Raw genomic sequence first — 12,963 nt, forward strand, 5'->3', positions numbered from 1 at the left:
TATGGTGAACATTACACTATTAAAAATCTCAAACAATTTGAGATTGCATTTGAGTTACATTTGAGAGTGACTTTTCTTAGCTCCTTAAAACATCCAGATTTCTAGGGCTGCCTGTGTAGGTGCTGACATACTCTTTTTGTGTTATCTATTGTTCCCATCTTACCCAACTTTTCTACACTTGCATTTTCAGTTGGGGATAGGATAGCGAGGAGTCAGGCCCCAGCTCTGATTCAGGACTATGTTGCTCACATCTTTGCCGTGACTGAATTAATCTTCATTTTGGGCCTGAGTGGGTCCTCATTCCCACTGGAACGAGGACATTGCCTGTGGTCCCTGTACTGCTCACAGTTGAAGGGGATAGCTCAGCCCTAACTTTCTACTTCAGATGTTTAGAAACATGCCTTAACTCTGGCAGTGTGTAGGTAGGTGATTCCTTCATAAGAGAATTGAAAGAAATCCGAATTGTAAGGCTGATCCACTATTAAAAAAACTAAAATTTATTTGTATATCATGCAATTGAACTTTATTTTGCATTCTCTAGTTACTGGATCAAAACTATAGTTGTATATTTTATTTGAGAAGTGTATTTTGTTTTGTATGATATACTTACTATCTAAAAAACAAGGAATTGTTTAAGGTTGTCATTGTTTCTGATTGAATTTATTCTTTATTAAAACTGAAGTTTTTATAGTTATCCTATTTAATTTCAATTGAGTGTAGTATCAAATGGTCCAACCAGTGATCTGTTGGTGTGATGGCCTAATGGCAAATAAAGTCTTTGCATACAAGTTTGCAATCATTTGAAAATTTCACACTAGGAAGAGTCCTTTGAGTACAACTGTAGAATAATAGTGGAGTAGAAATTGCAATTGAAATGCATGGCCTCTAATTTTTTTCCCTGTTTAAACCTTCCCCTTCTTTGTTAAATAGCATAGCATTATTTCCAAAAATGCTACTTTGTTTCACTGCATACACATTGAATTTTTCTCAAAACTTTTTAGGTGAGTACCCAGAATATGAAGATGGGTGGGCTGCCACGTACAACACCTCCAACACAGAAACCTCCCAGCCCCCCTATGTCAGGGAAAGGGACACTTGGGTGAGTATGTAACTAAGTAATAACAAAACTACTTCATGTAGTGTTGTGGAAAACTAAACACTACATATGTTTAATTTTTAATATTTGAAAAGAGAACATTTTCCTTCCTAGCACTATCTTTTTGTGAATAATTTTCCCTTTTTTGGGGAAACATTTTAATACTTTAAAAAGATTTTCGTTAGAATTTTATTTTTCTAATGAATTTTACATTTAAGATTAAATCCTAACTAAAGTTGCTGGCTTATTATAAATTGCACTCTAATTCTTATTTTCATAAAAGCTTTAGTCTTGTATTATAGTTGGCTATCCTTATTTAGACTACTCCGCTGAAGAGCACTATGTAGATTATAAAATTCTGTATTCTCAATTTATGAGAATATTGAGCTTTAATTTGGTCCCACAGAAGTGGGCTCTGGATTTGACTTTTGGCAGAAATGGTCAATTAATAGAAAAGCTTGACTCTTTTCTTCTGTAGCATCATAGTATAAAAACTTGGTTTATCGTGGAGATTTGTGATCAGGTAGGCATAATACACCTCAGAAGTCAGATGACCAAAATTGTGATCCAGCCTTGCTGCTGCTCTGTGGTCTTATATCGTCAGCCTCTTAGTAAATTCAGTTTTTTCATCTGTAAAAGGGGGTAATATTTGTCATCTATCAATTTTTCAGAGTCACTACCATGAATTGGATTTATAAAAAAATGTATAAAACAAAAACAAATTGCTTTGACAATCATTGTCTTTATGATATATGCTTAAACATTTTTAATTGACAATCTTGTTTTGGGCCCCCTCACCAAAAAAAAAAAAAAAAAATTAAAATAAAATGAAAACCAAAAACACACAGAAAATCATAATCAAGCAATGTGGATCAGAAGACAAAGATGAATTGGGATATAAAGAAGTATAATGTTGGAAATTATAGTTAGTACAGTGGGAAACAAAAGAATAAAAATGAATTTTAGCCAGGAATAGGATTTAGGTAGACAAAAAAAAAAATAAAAAAATAAAAAAATAAAAAAAATTCTGATGAATTCCAGCCAGGAATAGGATTTTATTTAGGTAAACAAAAAAAATTCTGCTTAGATTAGAGAGGAACAAATCTAGTAGATCAAATAAGATTTACACTTCAGGCTAGAATGTAGAGGACATGGTAGAGTGTAATTTTGCAGAGGTAAGAGTAGAGAGTCAAATCAAGAGGAAGTACTTGCTTTATTTTCCTGTGGAACATCTACAGTTCTATCATGTATAATACCTAATGGATTTTGTTAGGTTTTAAATCAAGATTATTAGCAACGTAACCCACTGTAGTCACTAGTGAAAGAAAATTTTCTGTTGCTCTCAAATTTTGACGATTTACGCATATGCCAATACTTGTTTTGCTTGTGTGTTAGCAAGGGTTCTGCAGGACCCTCAGTCTCCGGGCACCATAAGCTGGTTGCTGGCCACAGCCTGGCCGTTTTGCAGTCTGCCTAGCCACCACATTTTGTCCTCTGTCCCTTGTTTTTGACCTTGTTTTTGTCATTGCCTTCACTGTGTACTTCTCAATCAGCAAAGTTTTTTTTTTTTTCTTGCTTGAGACGACATTTTGGTCGTCTGGGAAAAATTGTCTGGAAATCAGATGTTTGGAAATTAATCACTTTTCTATTACAGTTTTTTATATTTATGCACAGTTTCAGAGATGCCTAAACTTTTTAGTATTTTCAGTGCAAAATCCTGACATTCCTTCCCCTCCTCTTTAACCCAATATCTCATCTAGTGCCCCTTATTTGTTTTCAGTTATAAATGTACATATGTATTTATGCAAAGAGATTTTGAGGGTAGTGGAGTGGCTGGGGTCTTGCAAAGTGATTTCATCCACAATCGGTGAACCATGATGTGAGTGACCCAGGAGAGCAGAACTTAAAGGAAACTTGGGAGCTTTGGGAGGCAAGAATTGAGAAATTCAGAAGTTAAGCGAGCAACATCATTTCAGGAAAAGAAAGTTTTTAATTTTCACATCTTGAGATCCCACTCTTTATTCTTTTAAAAAATATATATTTTTTATTGATTTCAGAGAGGAAGGGGGAGGGAGAGAGTTCGATCAATGATGAGAGAGAATCATTGATCAGCTGCCTCCTGCATGCCTCACTGGGGATTGAGCCCACAACCCGGGCATATGCCCTGACTGGGAATTGAACCGTGATCTCCTGGTTCATAGGTCGACGCTCAACCACTGAGCCACGCCGGCCAGGTCCAGTTTTTTTCTTTTAAAGACCAGAATCTCATCTACAAAATGTTAGTTGAGAATTTATCATTGCCTTAAAAAATTTGGAAACCATACTCTGTATGCATGAAACTAATATAAAATGATATTGAATGTAAACTGTGATTGAAAAATAAAATATATCTAAATGTTAACACACACACCAAAAAATAATTTGGAAACCGTATTTCCTTTCTTACTCTTTTCATTCTCTTCCTCTAAAAGGAAATTAAGGACACATATGTAATACCTTAATAAAGGAAAAAAAAGGGTAATATGTTAATAAAATCCAGTTTGTTTTGTACTTTATAGTGCAGAGTAAATAAGATAGAAAGATTTAGGCCTTTTTCTGCCTTCCCCCTTCCTTTTAAATGTTAAACTCTGAGGAAGGGTCAGAGGTAGAGAGATCAAGGTGAAAGTTAGAGGAGGAAGTGAGGTGAGAATGGAAGGAGATGAAATTAAATTGTTTATTTTAGTGTATGGATATAGTGTAATTTCTATGTAGTCACTGTGTAGAAAAGGAAATAGAGGGTTATAGTTGCTACTGATCTTCAGTGTGGGGTTTGGAGCCTGTCTCTGAGTATCTTTGGTTAGGGAGAGAGGGGTGAGGAAGATAATTGGTGCATTCATGCAGTGCAGTTGGGAGACTTGGACATGGTACTAAAATCCAAGAAGAGTCTGAAACATTGGCTTATCCGGTGGGAGAATCTTTGTGCTCACTGAGGATGAATGAACAAAATTGCATTAGCACAGGGAAATGAGGTTGGAGACTAAAAAATAACAATACCCATCACAACCCTAATGGTGGAGAAATTATACTTAAGGAAAGACTGAAATTGGTACCTGGGTTATGTAAAAAACACATTTTTCTACCTCTCAGTACAAATTGTATTTCACTACTGGCAACTCTTGGAATTGATTGTGCCGGAACTTGCTGATCACACAATACATCCGCTCTTCTTTTCGTAGGCGGCACTCCCCCTATCGCACACTGGAGCCCGTGCGTCCCCCAGTGGTACCCAATGATTACGTACCTAGCCCAACCCGTAACATGGCTCCCTCGCAGCAGAGCCCTGTGAGGACAGCTTCTGTGAATCAGAGAAATCGAACGTACAGGTATTTTCTCTCCCTCAGTGCAAATGTGGCGGTCACAGCACCATTATTTGTGCAGACAACTTCAGTTAAATCTCTCTCATTTTCCAAGCACTACGTTCTTTTCCTCACGCTGCTCTCCCAAACCTCATCTAATTCCACCTCTCTCTCCTCATGTTCTGATGCAACTTTGAGCAGTCAGGAAATTGGGGAGGGGGGAGAGGGGAGACATGTTAAAGTACAAACTTCTCTGCAAAATTAATAGTTATAATTGACCTTAAAAAAATGATGGACCAGATACGGGAATTTTCAAGTTGTTTTTTGGTGGAACTTTACAGATGAAAAACTACATGCAGTAAAACATTAATATGGGATAGTATATCAAGATACTTTACAAATAAAATTAATCAAATAGTCTGTTCAGAAGTTTCTTCAGACAGGCAGTAAACTGTAGTAAAAGAAAGTCTTTTTTTATGTTTTGAGCCCCCTCATTTATCATTTATGTTTATAAAAATTTTTTTCTTTAATATATGCTTACTAAAAGGTGGTCAAAACAAGTTTCTTGAACTCTGCTTTTTCCTCTACTAATTAAGAAATTCATATTTGAGGTAGAAGGCTTGGATTATTTTTATTGTTACTATATTCATCAGAAAATGCTGGGGATGCTAGAGACCCCTCACTGCATATGAACACTCATGCCTCGGTGGCTCCTGTTTCTCTAGCAGCAGTGGGAGCAGTGGAGGAAGCCACCCCAGTAGCCGGAGCAGCAGCCGGGAGAACAGTGGAAGTGGGAGTGTGGGCGTTCCCATTGCTGTTCCTACTCCCTCTCCTCCCAGTGTCTTTCCAGGTAAAACACGAATGGTGCCTCATCTTCACTTGTCCCTCCTGAATTTGAATTCAATTTCTGATTTAATTACAGTGGGCTTTCTCATAATCAGGATTTATATTTCCTTTAGGACTCCATAAATGTTGGGAAATCCTTATTATGCATTTGTTATTTTTAACCAAGTAATTTGCCAGTTTATGCTCACACACTTCTCTGTACTTCGGTTTTACGTCGTTGGTGCTGTAAGCTCCGTGGGTGCTTTGAGGTTTCAGGTTCCATTCAGTTCCAGCTGTGTGATGGCAATGCATACCTTGGGACACAGGGGACTCAGTGTGAAAAATCATATTTATAACCAAGGGTTGGACAAATATCAGAGTAATTTTGACAGTTAAATTTAGTGGAGTGTTGGAACTTAACAGTCTCTGAAATGCTACACTCTTTTCTCTGAAACAGAAAAATGTGCTTATTTAATCTGAGGACACCAAAGTTAAAATTTAGTTTTAAAAGCATGACACAAAAGACTTAGGGGTAGAATATCACATAATTTAATTTACTAATTTAACTTATTAATAACCAATAGATACTACCTTTTAAAAAGTCATGGAAAGAGAGATTTGTGTTTTTCTGAATGGTTTTTTTACCTGATAAGATATTTATGTCTGGAACATATGTTTGTTTTCTGATTTGGGTAATTCAGACTGGAATGCTGTTGTTTCTTAGTATTTAGTGTTGTATATCACATATAGAATATTATGCTAAAGATTACAATAGGAAGGGAACAGTTTTCTTGCAGAATAGTGGCTTTCAGGTAAAAAGGAATGCTTGTTTCTTAATGAATTAAAAAAAACTGTGCATTACCCTGGCGTCTTGAATTATTTGCTGCACACCTGATAATCCTTTAACATAAGCTTTATTCTTTTTGCTTTTTAACACCCTCTTCTCTTTGATTAGTGTTGAGCACTGAATGTCTAACATTAAGTTCTCTTATGCCTTTACTCATCCTGCCTAATGGGATTGCCTCATTAATGCTGCCTCTTACTCCTCTTTCCCCTCAGCCCCTGCTGGCTCTGCTGGTACTCCTCCCCTTCCTGCTACTTCCGCATCTGCCCCTGCCCCTAGTGTTCCTGCTACTGTCCCTTCCTCCACTGCCCCAGACGCAGCTTCTGGGGGTGCACAGGCCCTTGCTGATGGCTTCGCTTCTCCAACTCCCCCTGTTGTTTCTTCTACTCCCCCTACAGGTGAGTATTGGCTTATTCCTTGGCAGGCAAAATCCAGTCGTCATCTGGCTCTCTTATTACCTGGAACTCTGGCTTTGTGATTTTTGTTTGTTTGTGCTTTGTATATTTAAGAATAATTTACTAACTAGAAAATGGCACATGACCAAAATAAAATATTCTAAGGAAATTAGGGTAAAGAGTCTCATACATTTTTTCCAGTAGAGCAGCACAAATATAATTTTTTTATTGCTTGAATTTCATTTACTAGAGGTTTATGAATTTATTATGGAGATGTCTTTTATAAACAGTTTTGGAAAGTTGTCATTTAGAAATACTGTGTTACAGGTTAGGTTATTAAAAAGAAAAATCTATGGCTAATTCTAAGGTATATTTTATAGGAGATATTTGATATAGCTGTAAGTCTCATAAGTCTTTTATAACAGAATCTGTTGCTTATTATAGCAGCATTGGAAACATAGAAGATGCACTTTTAAAGAATTTCAGGTTTACTTATTTAAGATTGACTGGTGTTTTGGTGTTTTAAAATTATAACTTAAAATCTGTTTTCTGATGGGGAAGGAGAAAAGGGCTCAATTGCTACAAAATATATTTGCAAAGATAATAGTGATGCTGGTTAGTAAATAAGTTCTTATCTATGATAAAAATGTATGTGTTTGGCTACATATCACCTTAGTTTGCCAAGAACTTCATATAATATATATTTGGCTCTGCTGCTATGAGCAGATGTTTCAATGTGTTAAAAGACACTTCCGTTAAGATGGATTTTGGAAGGTGTTCTGTGAGATAGCTTCGGTAATAGCACTTCTTAAGAAAAGCTTCCTACAGTACGCAGATGTAAACATGGGCTGATCTCTCAGCTGCAGACAGCTCCGTTTGGCCGGACTGGCGAGTTCACGGTGGGAATTTTGTTGTGCCCCTGCATCAGTAAGGGTAAATAATACATCCTCAAGTCATTGCAGGCCCAGAAAGGACAAATTACCCCACCTGGGAGTCAACATTTTTATAATGTAATAACAGGTGCTGGTTCATAGTTTGCGCTGAATAAACATGTTGTATGAGTGCATAATTACAGGTTTTTTAAAACAAAAAGCAAAATAGTAAATGCCTCAATAACAATTTATATAGATTAAATCTTTTTTTATACTGTGTCTTCAAATCCCAAGTACTTTTTTTTCTTTTTATTAAGGTATAGTTTATGTACAGTAAAATTTATCCTTTTTAATGTGTCTTTCTGCGAGTTTTGAATTGTATGCATTGATGTAACCACAACTGCCGTCAGGACGTAGAAACAGTTAACACCTCTGGTTTCCTCCGTGCCTTGGTAGTCAGTCCTCCCTTTCACTCCAAGCCCCCAACAGCCAGGTGACCTGTTTTTTTTGTTTTGTTTTGTTTTGTTTTGTCTCTAAGTGTTGCTTTTGTAAGAAGATCATGTAAAATTCAGGGGTCCTCAAACTACGGCCCGCGGGCCACATGCGGCCCGCCGAGGACATTGATCCGGCCCGCCGGGTGCCGCTGCCTGTCCTGCTTAGCAGCCGACTCGTCCCGGGCCCGCAGTGCGCATAGGAATTTGTTCATAGTTTTTTTTTTAAACTATAGTTCGGCCCCACAACGGTCTGAGGGACAGCGAACTGGCCCCCCGTTTAAAAAGTTTGAGGACCCCTGGACTGTAAATGGAAGCATATGGTCTATAGCCTTTTGGGGTCTGGCTTTTTGGCACATTGCATTTGATACTTATCCCTGTTGTTGGATGTTTCATTACCTTGTTCCTTTTTATTACTGAGTAGTGTTCTGTATGGATGCACACAATTTGTCTGTCCCTTTCCCATCTGAGGGACAGTTGGATTACTTTCTGTTTGGGGTGATGATGACTAAAACTGCCATAAACATTTACACACAGACTTGTGTGAGCTTAGGTTTTCACTTCATTTCACTTCTTTTGTGGATTGTGCTTTTGGTGTCATATTTACAAACTCTTTACCTTGCATATGGGATAAAGATTTTGTCCTGTTTTCTTCTAGATCAGCCATGGGCAAACTACGGCCCGCGGGCCGGATCCGGCTGTTCTATCCGGTTCTCTTGCTCTCCCCTCCGCTCCTTTACTTTGAATTTATATTAGTTCACACAAACACTCCATCCATGCTTTTGTTCCGGCCCTCCGGTCCAGTTTAAGCACCCATTGTGGCCCTCGAGTCAAAAAGTTTGCCCACCCCTGGTCTAGATCGAGGTCATTTAGGTTTTACAGTTAGGATTATGGTAACTAACCCAAAGCAAAGTAAATGCCTTATTAATGGTATGCATGGTCTCTTTCATCTGGTGTCTCTGAGTCACAGAGGACTTACCACATGTGAGATTTTAGACTGGATCTAACTATATAAAATTTATAATGGTGTTAATTATCTATGTGTTTAACTTGATCCTAGGCTTGTTTTAGTTTGTTACATATTAACTACTAAAATGCCAATAATGTATTTATATCTGGTGATTCCAATGACAGATGTACCTTTTAAATAATAGTTTTTATTTTTTGTTTTTTATCATGATTACAGTGAGTTGACAGTGGATTATGTTTAAGCTTTCATACTCAAGATTTTTATACAATAGAATTGATTTTTAGGTTTCAGTACTGTCATATGTAAAAAGATTAAGTGGCTTAGCAAATCTTTTTTTAAATTATTATTAATACGGTATTTATTTGTGTTCCCTCTGTCAAACCCTGAGCCAACCACTTTTCCCCAGACTGCGAGGGAGGTCTAGAAAAAGGAACACACAGGGCAGACCAGACATGGGAGAAGAACTATGGGAGGTGCGGACAGCTCCTTCCCATGGCGAAGAGGATGAGAAAGGCCCATCAGGCAAAGAGCGCTGTGGCCTCTGAGAGGGCACAGCCCAGAGGCGCAGGAAAAGAGCTGTTGGTTCCTGGCAGAACCAAAGATGAGGCTCCCTAACCCAGCCCAGCTCCAGCCCCACAGCCTGCCGCCCTCCTGTGGCAGCCCCGGCCCCAGTGAACCTCGGCCCCAATGAGCCTCGCTGCTCTGCCAGTGTCTCTTGAAATGGTGCTGGTTTAGAGCTGCGGCTAGAAATAAGTGAGGTCCGGGGGCGCGGGGCTGCCAGGCTGCTGAGGCTCTCGCCTGTCAGTGTCTCCAGTTCGGCACCACTGCACACCGTGACCAGCTCAGCAGCTGAGAGGCCCGCCTGACGAAGGTGTACATTTTCAGGGGATGAGAGGTATGGCAGGAGAGCTGCTCCCAGTGCAGAGGACGGAAGTTAGAGCAGATCTTGAGTGCACTCGTGATAGTCTCCATATGAGTCCGCGAGTCCAGGTTTGATAAATTAATTCATGGAGTTCCTCAAGACCGATTTTTGTCCTGTAAAACCATTTTACAGTCACGGATAACATCAAAAAATGTGTTTTTTCTTTCTTTTCTCCTTTCACTTTCCCTTCTTTCCTCTCTTGCCCTTTTCATTTCCTTTCCCCTCCTTCTTTCTCTTCCCCTTATCCTCTCTCCTTCCCTCCTCTTTTCTTCCCCTATACTTCACTCCTCTCCCTTTTCTCCCTCCCCTTCCCTTCTCTCTCTTCTTTTTTCCCCTAATTTTATTTTTAGAGAGAGTGAGGGGGGAGAGTGAGAGAAACGTCGATTTGCTATTCCACTTACTTATGCATTCCTTGGTTGCTTCTTGTTTGTGCCCTGACTGGAGATGAACCTGCACCTGGGGTGTTGGAATGACACTGGAACCAACAGCTATCTGGCAGGGCCCTCATGCCGCTTGCCTGCCGGAGTGGCCTCTCCGGGTGCTCGAGTGCTTTGTCTGTCTGTCTGGACCAGGAGGCCCCCAGCCGAATGGTTTTGAGTGGGAGTGAAGACAAAATTTAGGAACTGGTTTGCATGAGAAAATTGGATGGTTAGGAAAGACTGTCTTCAGTTGGCATTAGTTATTGAAGTGCTCTCAGAGATCAAAATATAATAAAATTGCTAAAAAATATGTACAGGTTCAGGGATGTTACTAAAAATAAGATATTTTGATTCGCTTTTAGTTTTTTCTCATAACTGTAAATTTCTTAAACTGTAATGTTAAAACAGAATAATCTAGTTTTAGAGATTGAATAAAGATGTTTGATTTAATTATGTCAATTGACATTTTGCTAGAAATATTTTGTTTCCCTTTAATTGCTTTGCTACTTTACAGTTATTATTATTATTATTATTATTTTGGAATAAGTCTGTGTGTCAAACATTTTTTTTTGTTTTCCAAATGACATTATTATTTTATTGAGTTTTAATTTTCAGTATTTTAGTGGATTTGGGCGGGGGGTGGGCCGAGGAAGTGAGCCATAAATTGTAGTTAATTATGATGATTTTGAAACCCTCTACAATTACTAATTTATTACAATTAAAATATTAATAAATAATCTATTTACATGTAGCTTTTCCAAGCCTAATCATGAATCTACTCTCCTGTCTTTTCACTTTGGTATGTCAGCTGAGCACTGACTGTTACCTTGCATTGTTTGTCAGATAACTAATTAGCTTAACTCTTATTTTCCATAATATTATTAAGATTCAAGCATACCTGAAGTATTTCATTGCCTGAGATAATTTTCTTTTAATGGCATATTTACGTTCCTCCCTTTTCCAGGTCATCCTGTTCAGTTCTACAGCATGAACAGACCTGTCTCTCGCCATGCTCCCCCAACAGTAGGGGGCTCGTTGCCCTATCGACGCCCTCCTTCCATCACCTCACAAACAAGCCTTCAGACTCAGATGAATGGAGGACCTTTCTATAGCCAGAATCCAGGTTAGATTTTCTTTTGCAAATTATAGAACATACCTGGTTAAAAATCTTCAGTCACAGAGAGAAAAAACCTTTAGTTACAAATGATTAGCATATGCTAGGTGGTTAGTACTAGTTTTTTGAATAAATGGAGGATTGAATACAAAGTTACTAATACTGTATTTTCCATTTCTTTTTTTTTTTAACTCAATACATGGTTTCCATATAAAGTTGTAGAACTTAATTTTTTTGAACAGAATCATTTTGAATGTGCTAGTGATTAATTTACTTTTAAAAATAATAGTGTGGTAAACAACATTTTCTTCCTACTTAATCAGATATCCTTGCTCTATGAATAGCAAATAATGAAAATTGAGTGTACATGGACAGAGTTTATAAGTGGCAAAGTAAAAGGGACATTTTTGAAGCTGCTTTGTGCGAGGGAGTTGTACTGTCTTATTCAATTCTCCTACCAAACCTATGGGAAAACCGACTTGGACAGATTGACTCAGATACAACAATCACCTTTCAGTTGCATGCATGCAGAAAACTTAATCTCACATGTATTTAATAGTATATATATAATAATTTTTGCTTCTTCTACAGAGAGGGTAAGAGCACATCTTAGACTTTATGACTGTTGTGGACATGGTATGTCAGCTTACTATGTTTTTCTGGATTTTTGTCAAGAAGCTAGCCAGGTTCTAGCTGGTTTGGCTCAGTGGATAGAGTGTCGGCCTGCGGAGTGAAGGGTCTCGGGTTCGATTCTGGTCAAGGGCACATGCCCGGGTTGCGGGCTCGATCCCCCAAGTAGGGGGTGTGCAGGAGGCAGCCGATCAATGATTCTCTCTCATCATTGATGTTTCTATCTCTCTCTCCCTTCCTCTATGAAATCAATAAAAATATATTTTTTAAAAAAGAGGCCAGTCAGTTCATTCCATGTTTGATAAACCCTGAATTTAAAATTATAGCCTAAATTTTATGGAGTGGAAATCTGTCTCCTGTGGCTACTACCTTTTGGTGAAACCTTGTTGCATTTGGAGTCATGTAGAAGATATATGCTCCCCCTTCATAAATGCAGTTTAAGTAATACTTTATACTTATCATTTGATTCTTATAATTATGTGATCATTTTCATCTGTATTTTTACAGGTGAGAAAACTAAGACTGAGGTGATGGTCAGGTTAGGATTTGAACTTAGGTTGTCTGATTCCGTGTCCTTTCTGTTTTAACTGTGCTACCTACCTTTAGATTAAGAAACACTCCTTCGCCTGGCCGGTGTTGCTCAGTGGTTGAGTGTCGACCTATGAACCGGGAGGTCATGGTTCGATTCCCGATCAAGCCAGATTGCCTGGGTTTTGGGTTCGATCCTCAGGGTGGGCATGCAGGAGGCAGCCAATCAATGATACTCTCTCATCATTAATGTTTCTATCTCTCCCTCTCTCTTCCTCTCTGACATCAAAATAAAAACAACAAAACAAAAAATCCTTCTCTTACCCTCTCATTGTGTTCTCTTTTGTTGGGAGGAAGATGTCCACCGTGTAATGTAAAGTGCATCAGAGCCTGAGACCTTGCCATTCTTTTATACAGTTACTAGAGGCCTGATGCACGAAATTCGTGCAAGCGTAGGCCTTCCTTCCCCCGGCTGCCAGCACCGGCTTCCCTCTGGCACCCAGGACCCGAGCTTCCCTCGCA

The 12,963-nt window shown here is 38.6% G+C and overlaps 1 protein-coding gene across 37 annotated transcripts in view; it reads left to right on the forward strand.

Moving 5' to 3' along the window:
- The window catches only part of ABI2 (abl interactor 2), a 68,173-nt gene that overhangs the window by 37,623 nt on the left and 17,587 nt on the right, over positions 1–12,963 (forward strand). For 6 of the 37 annotated variants that reach the window (XM_080669745.1, XM_080669754.1, XM_080669769.1 and 3 more), the window contains 4 exons: positions 1,002–1,099; positions 4,312–4,458; positions 5,157–5,281; positions 11,134–11,292. In XM_080669745.1, coding sequence (XP_080525871.1) covers positions 1,002–1,099; positions 4,312–4,458; positions 5,157–5,281; positions 11,134–11,292 — 529 coding nt within the window. Of the gene's footprint in view, positions 1–1,001; positions 1,100–4,311; positions 4,459–5,156; positions 5,282–6,315; positions 6,499–11,133; positions 11,293–12,963 lie in introns of all 37 variants that reach the window. The other 31 variants (XM_080669746.1, XM_080669755.1, XM_080669768.1 and 28 more) reach the window with 7 other exon arrangements.

This window comes from Plecotus auritus, assembly GCF_963455305.1.
Source record: "Plecotus auritus genome assembly, chromosome: 5".
In the NCBI taxonomy this organism is placed as follows: Eukaryota; Metazoa; Chordata; class Mammalia; order Chiroptera; family Vespertilionidae; genus Plecotus; species Plecotus auritus.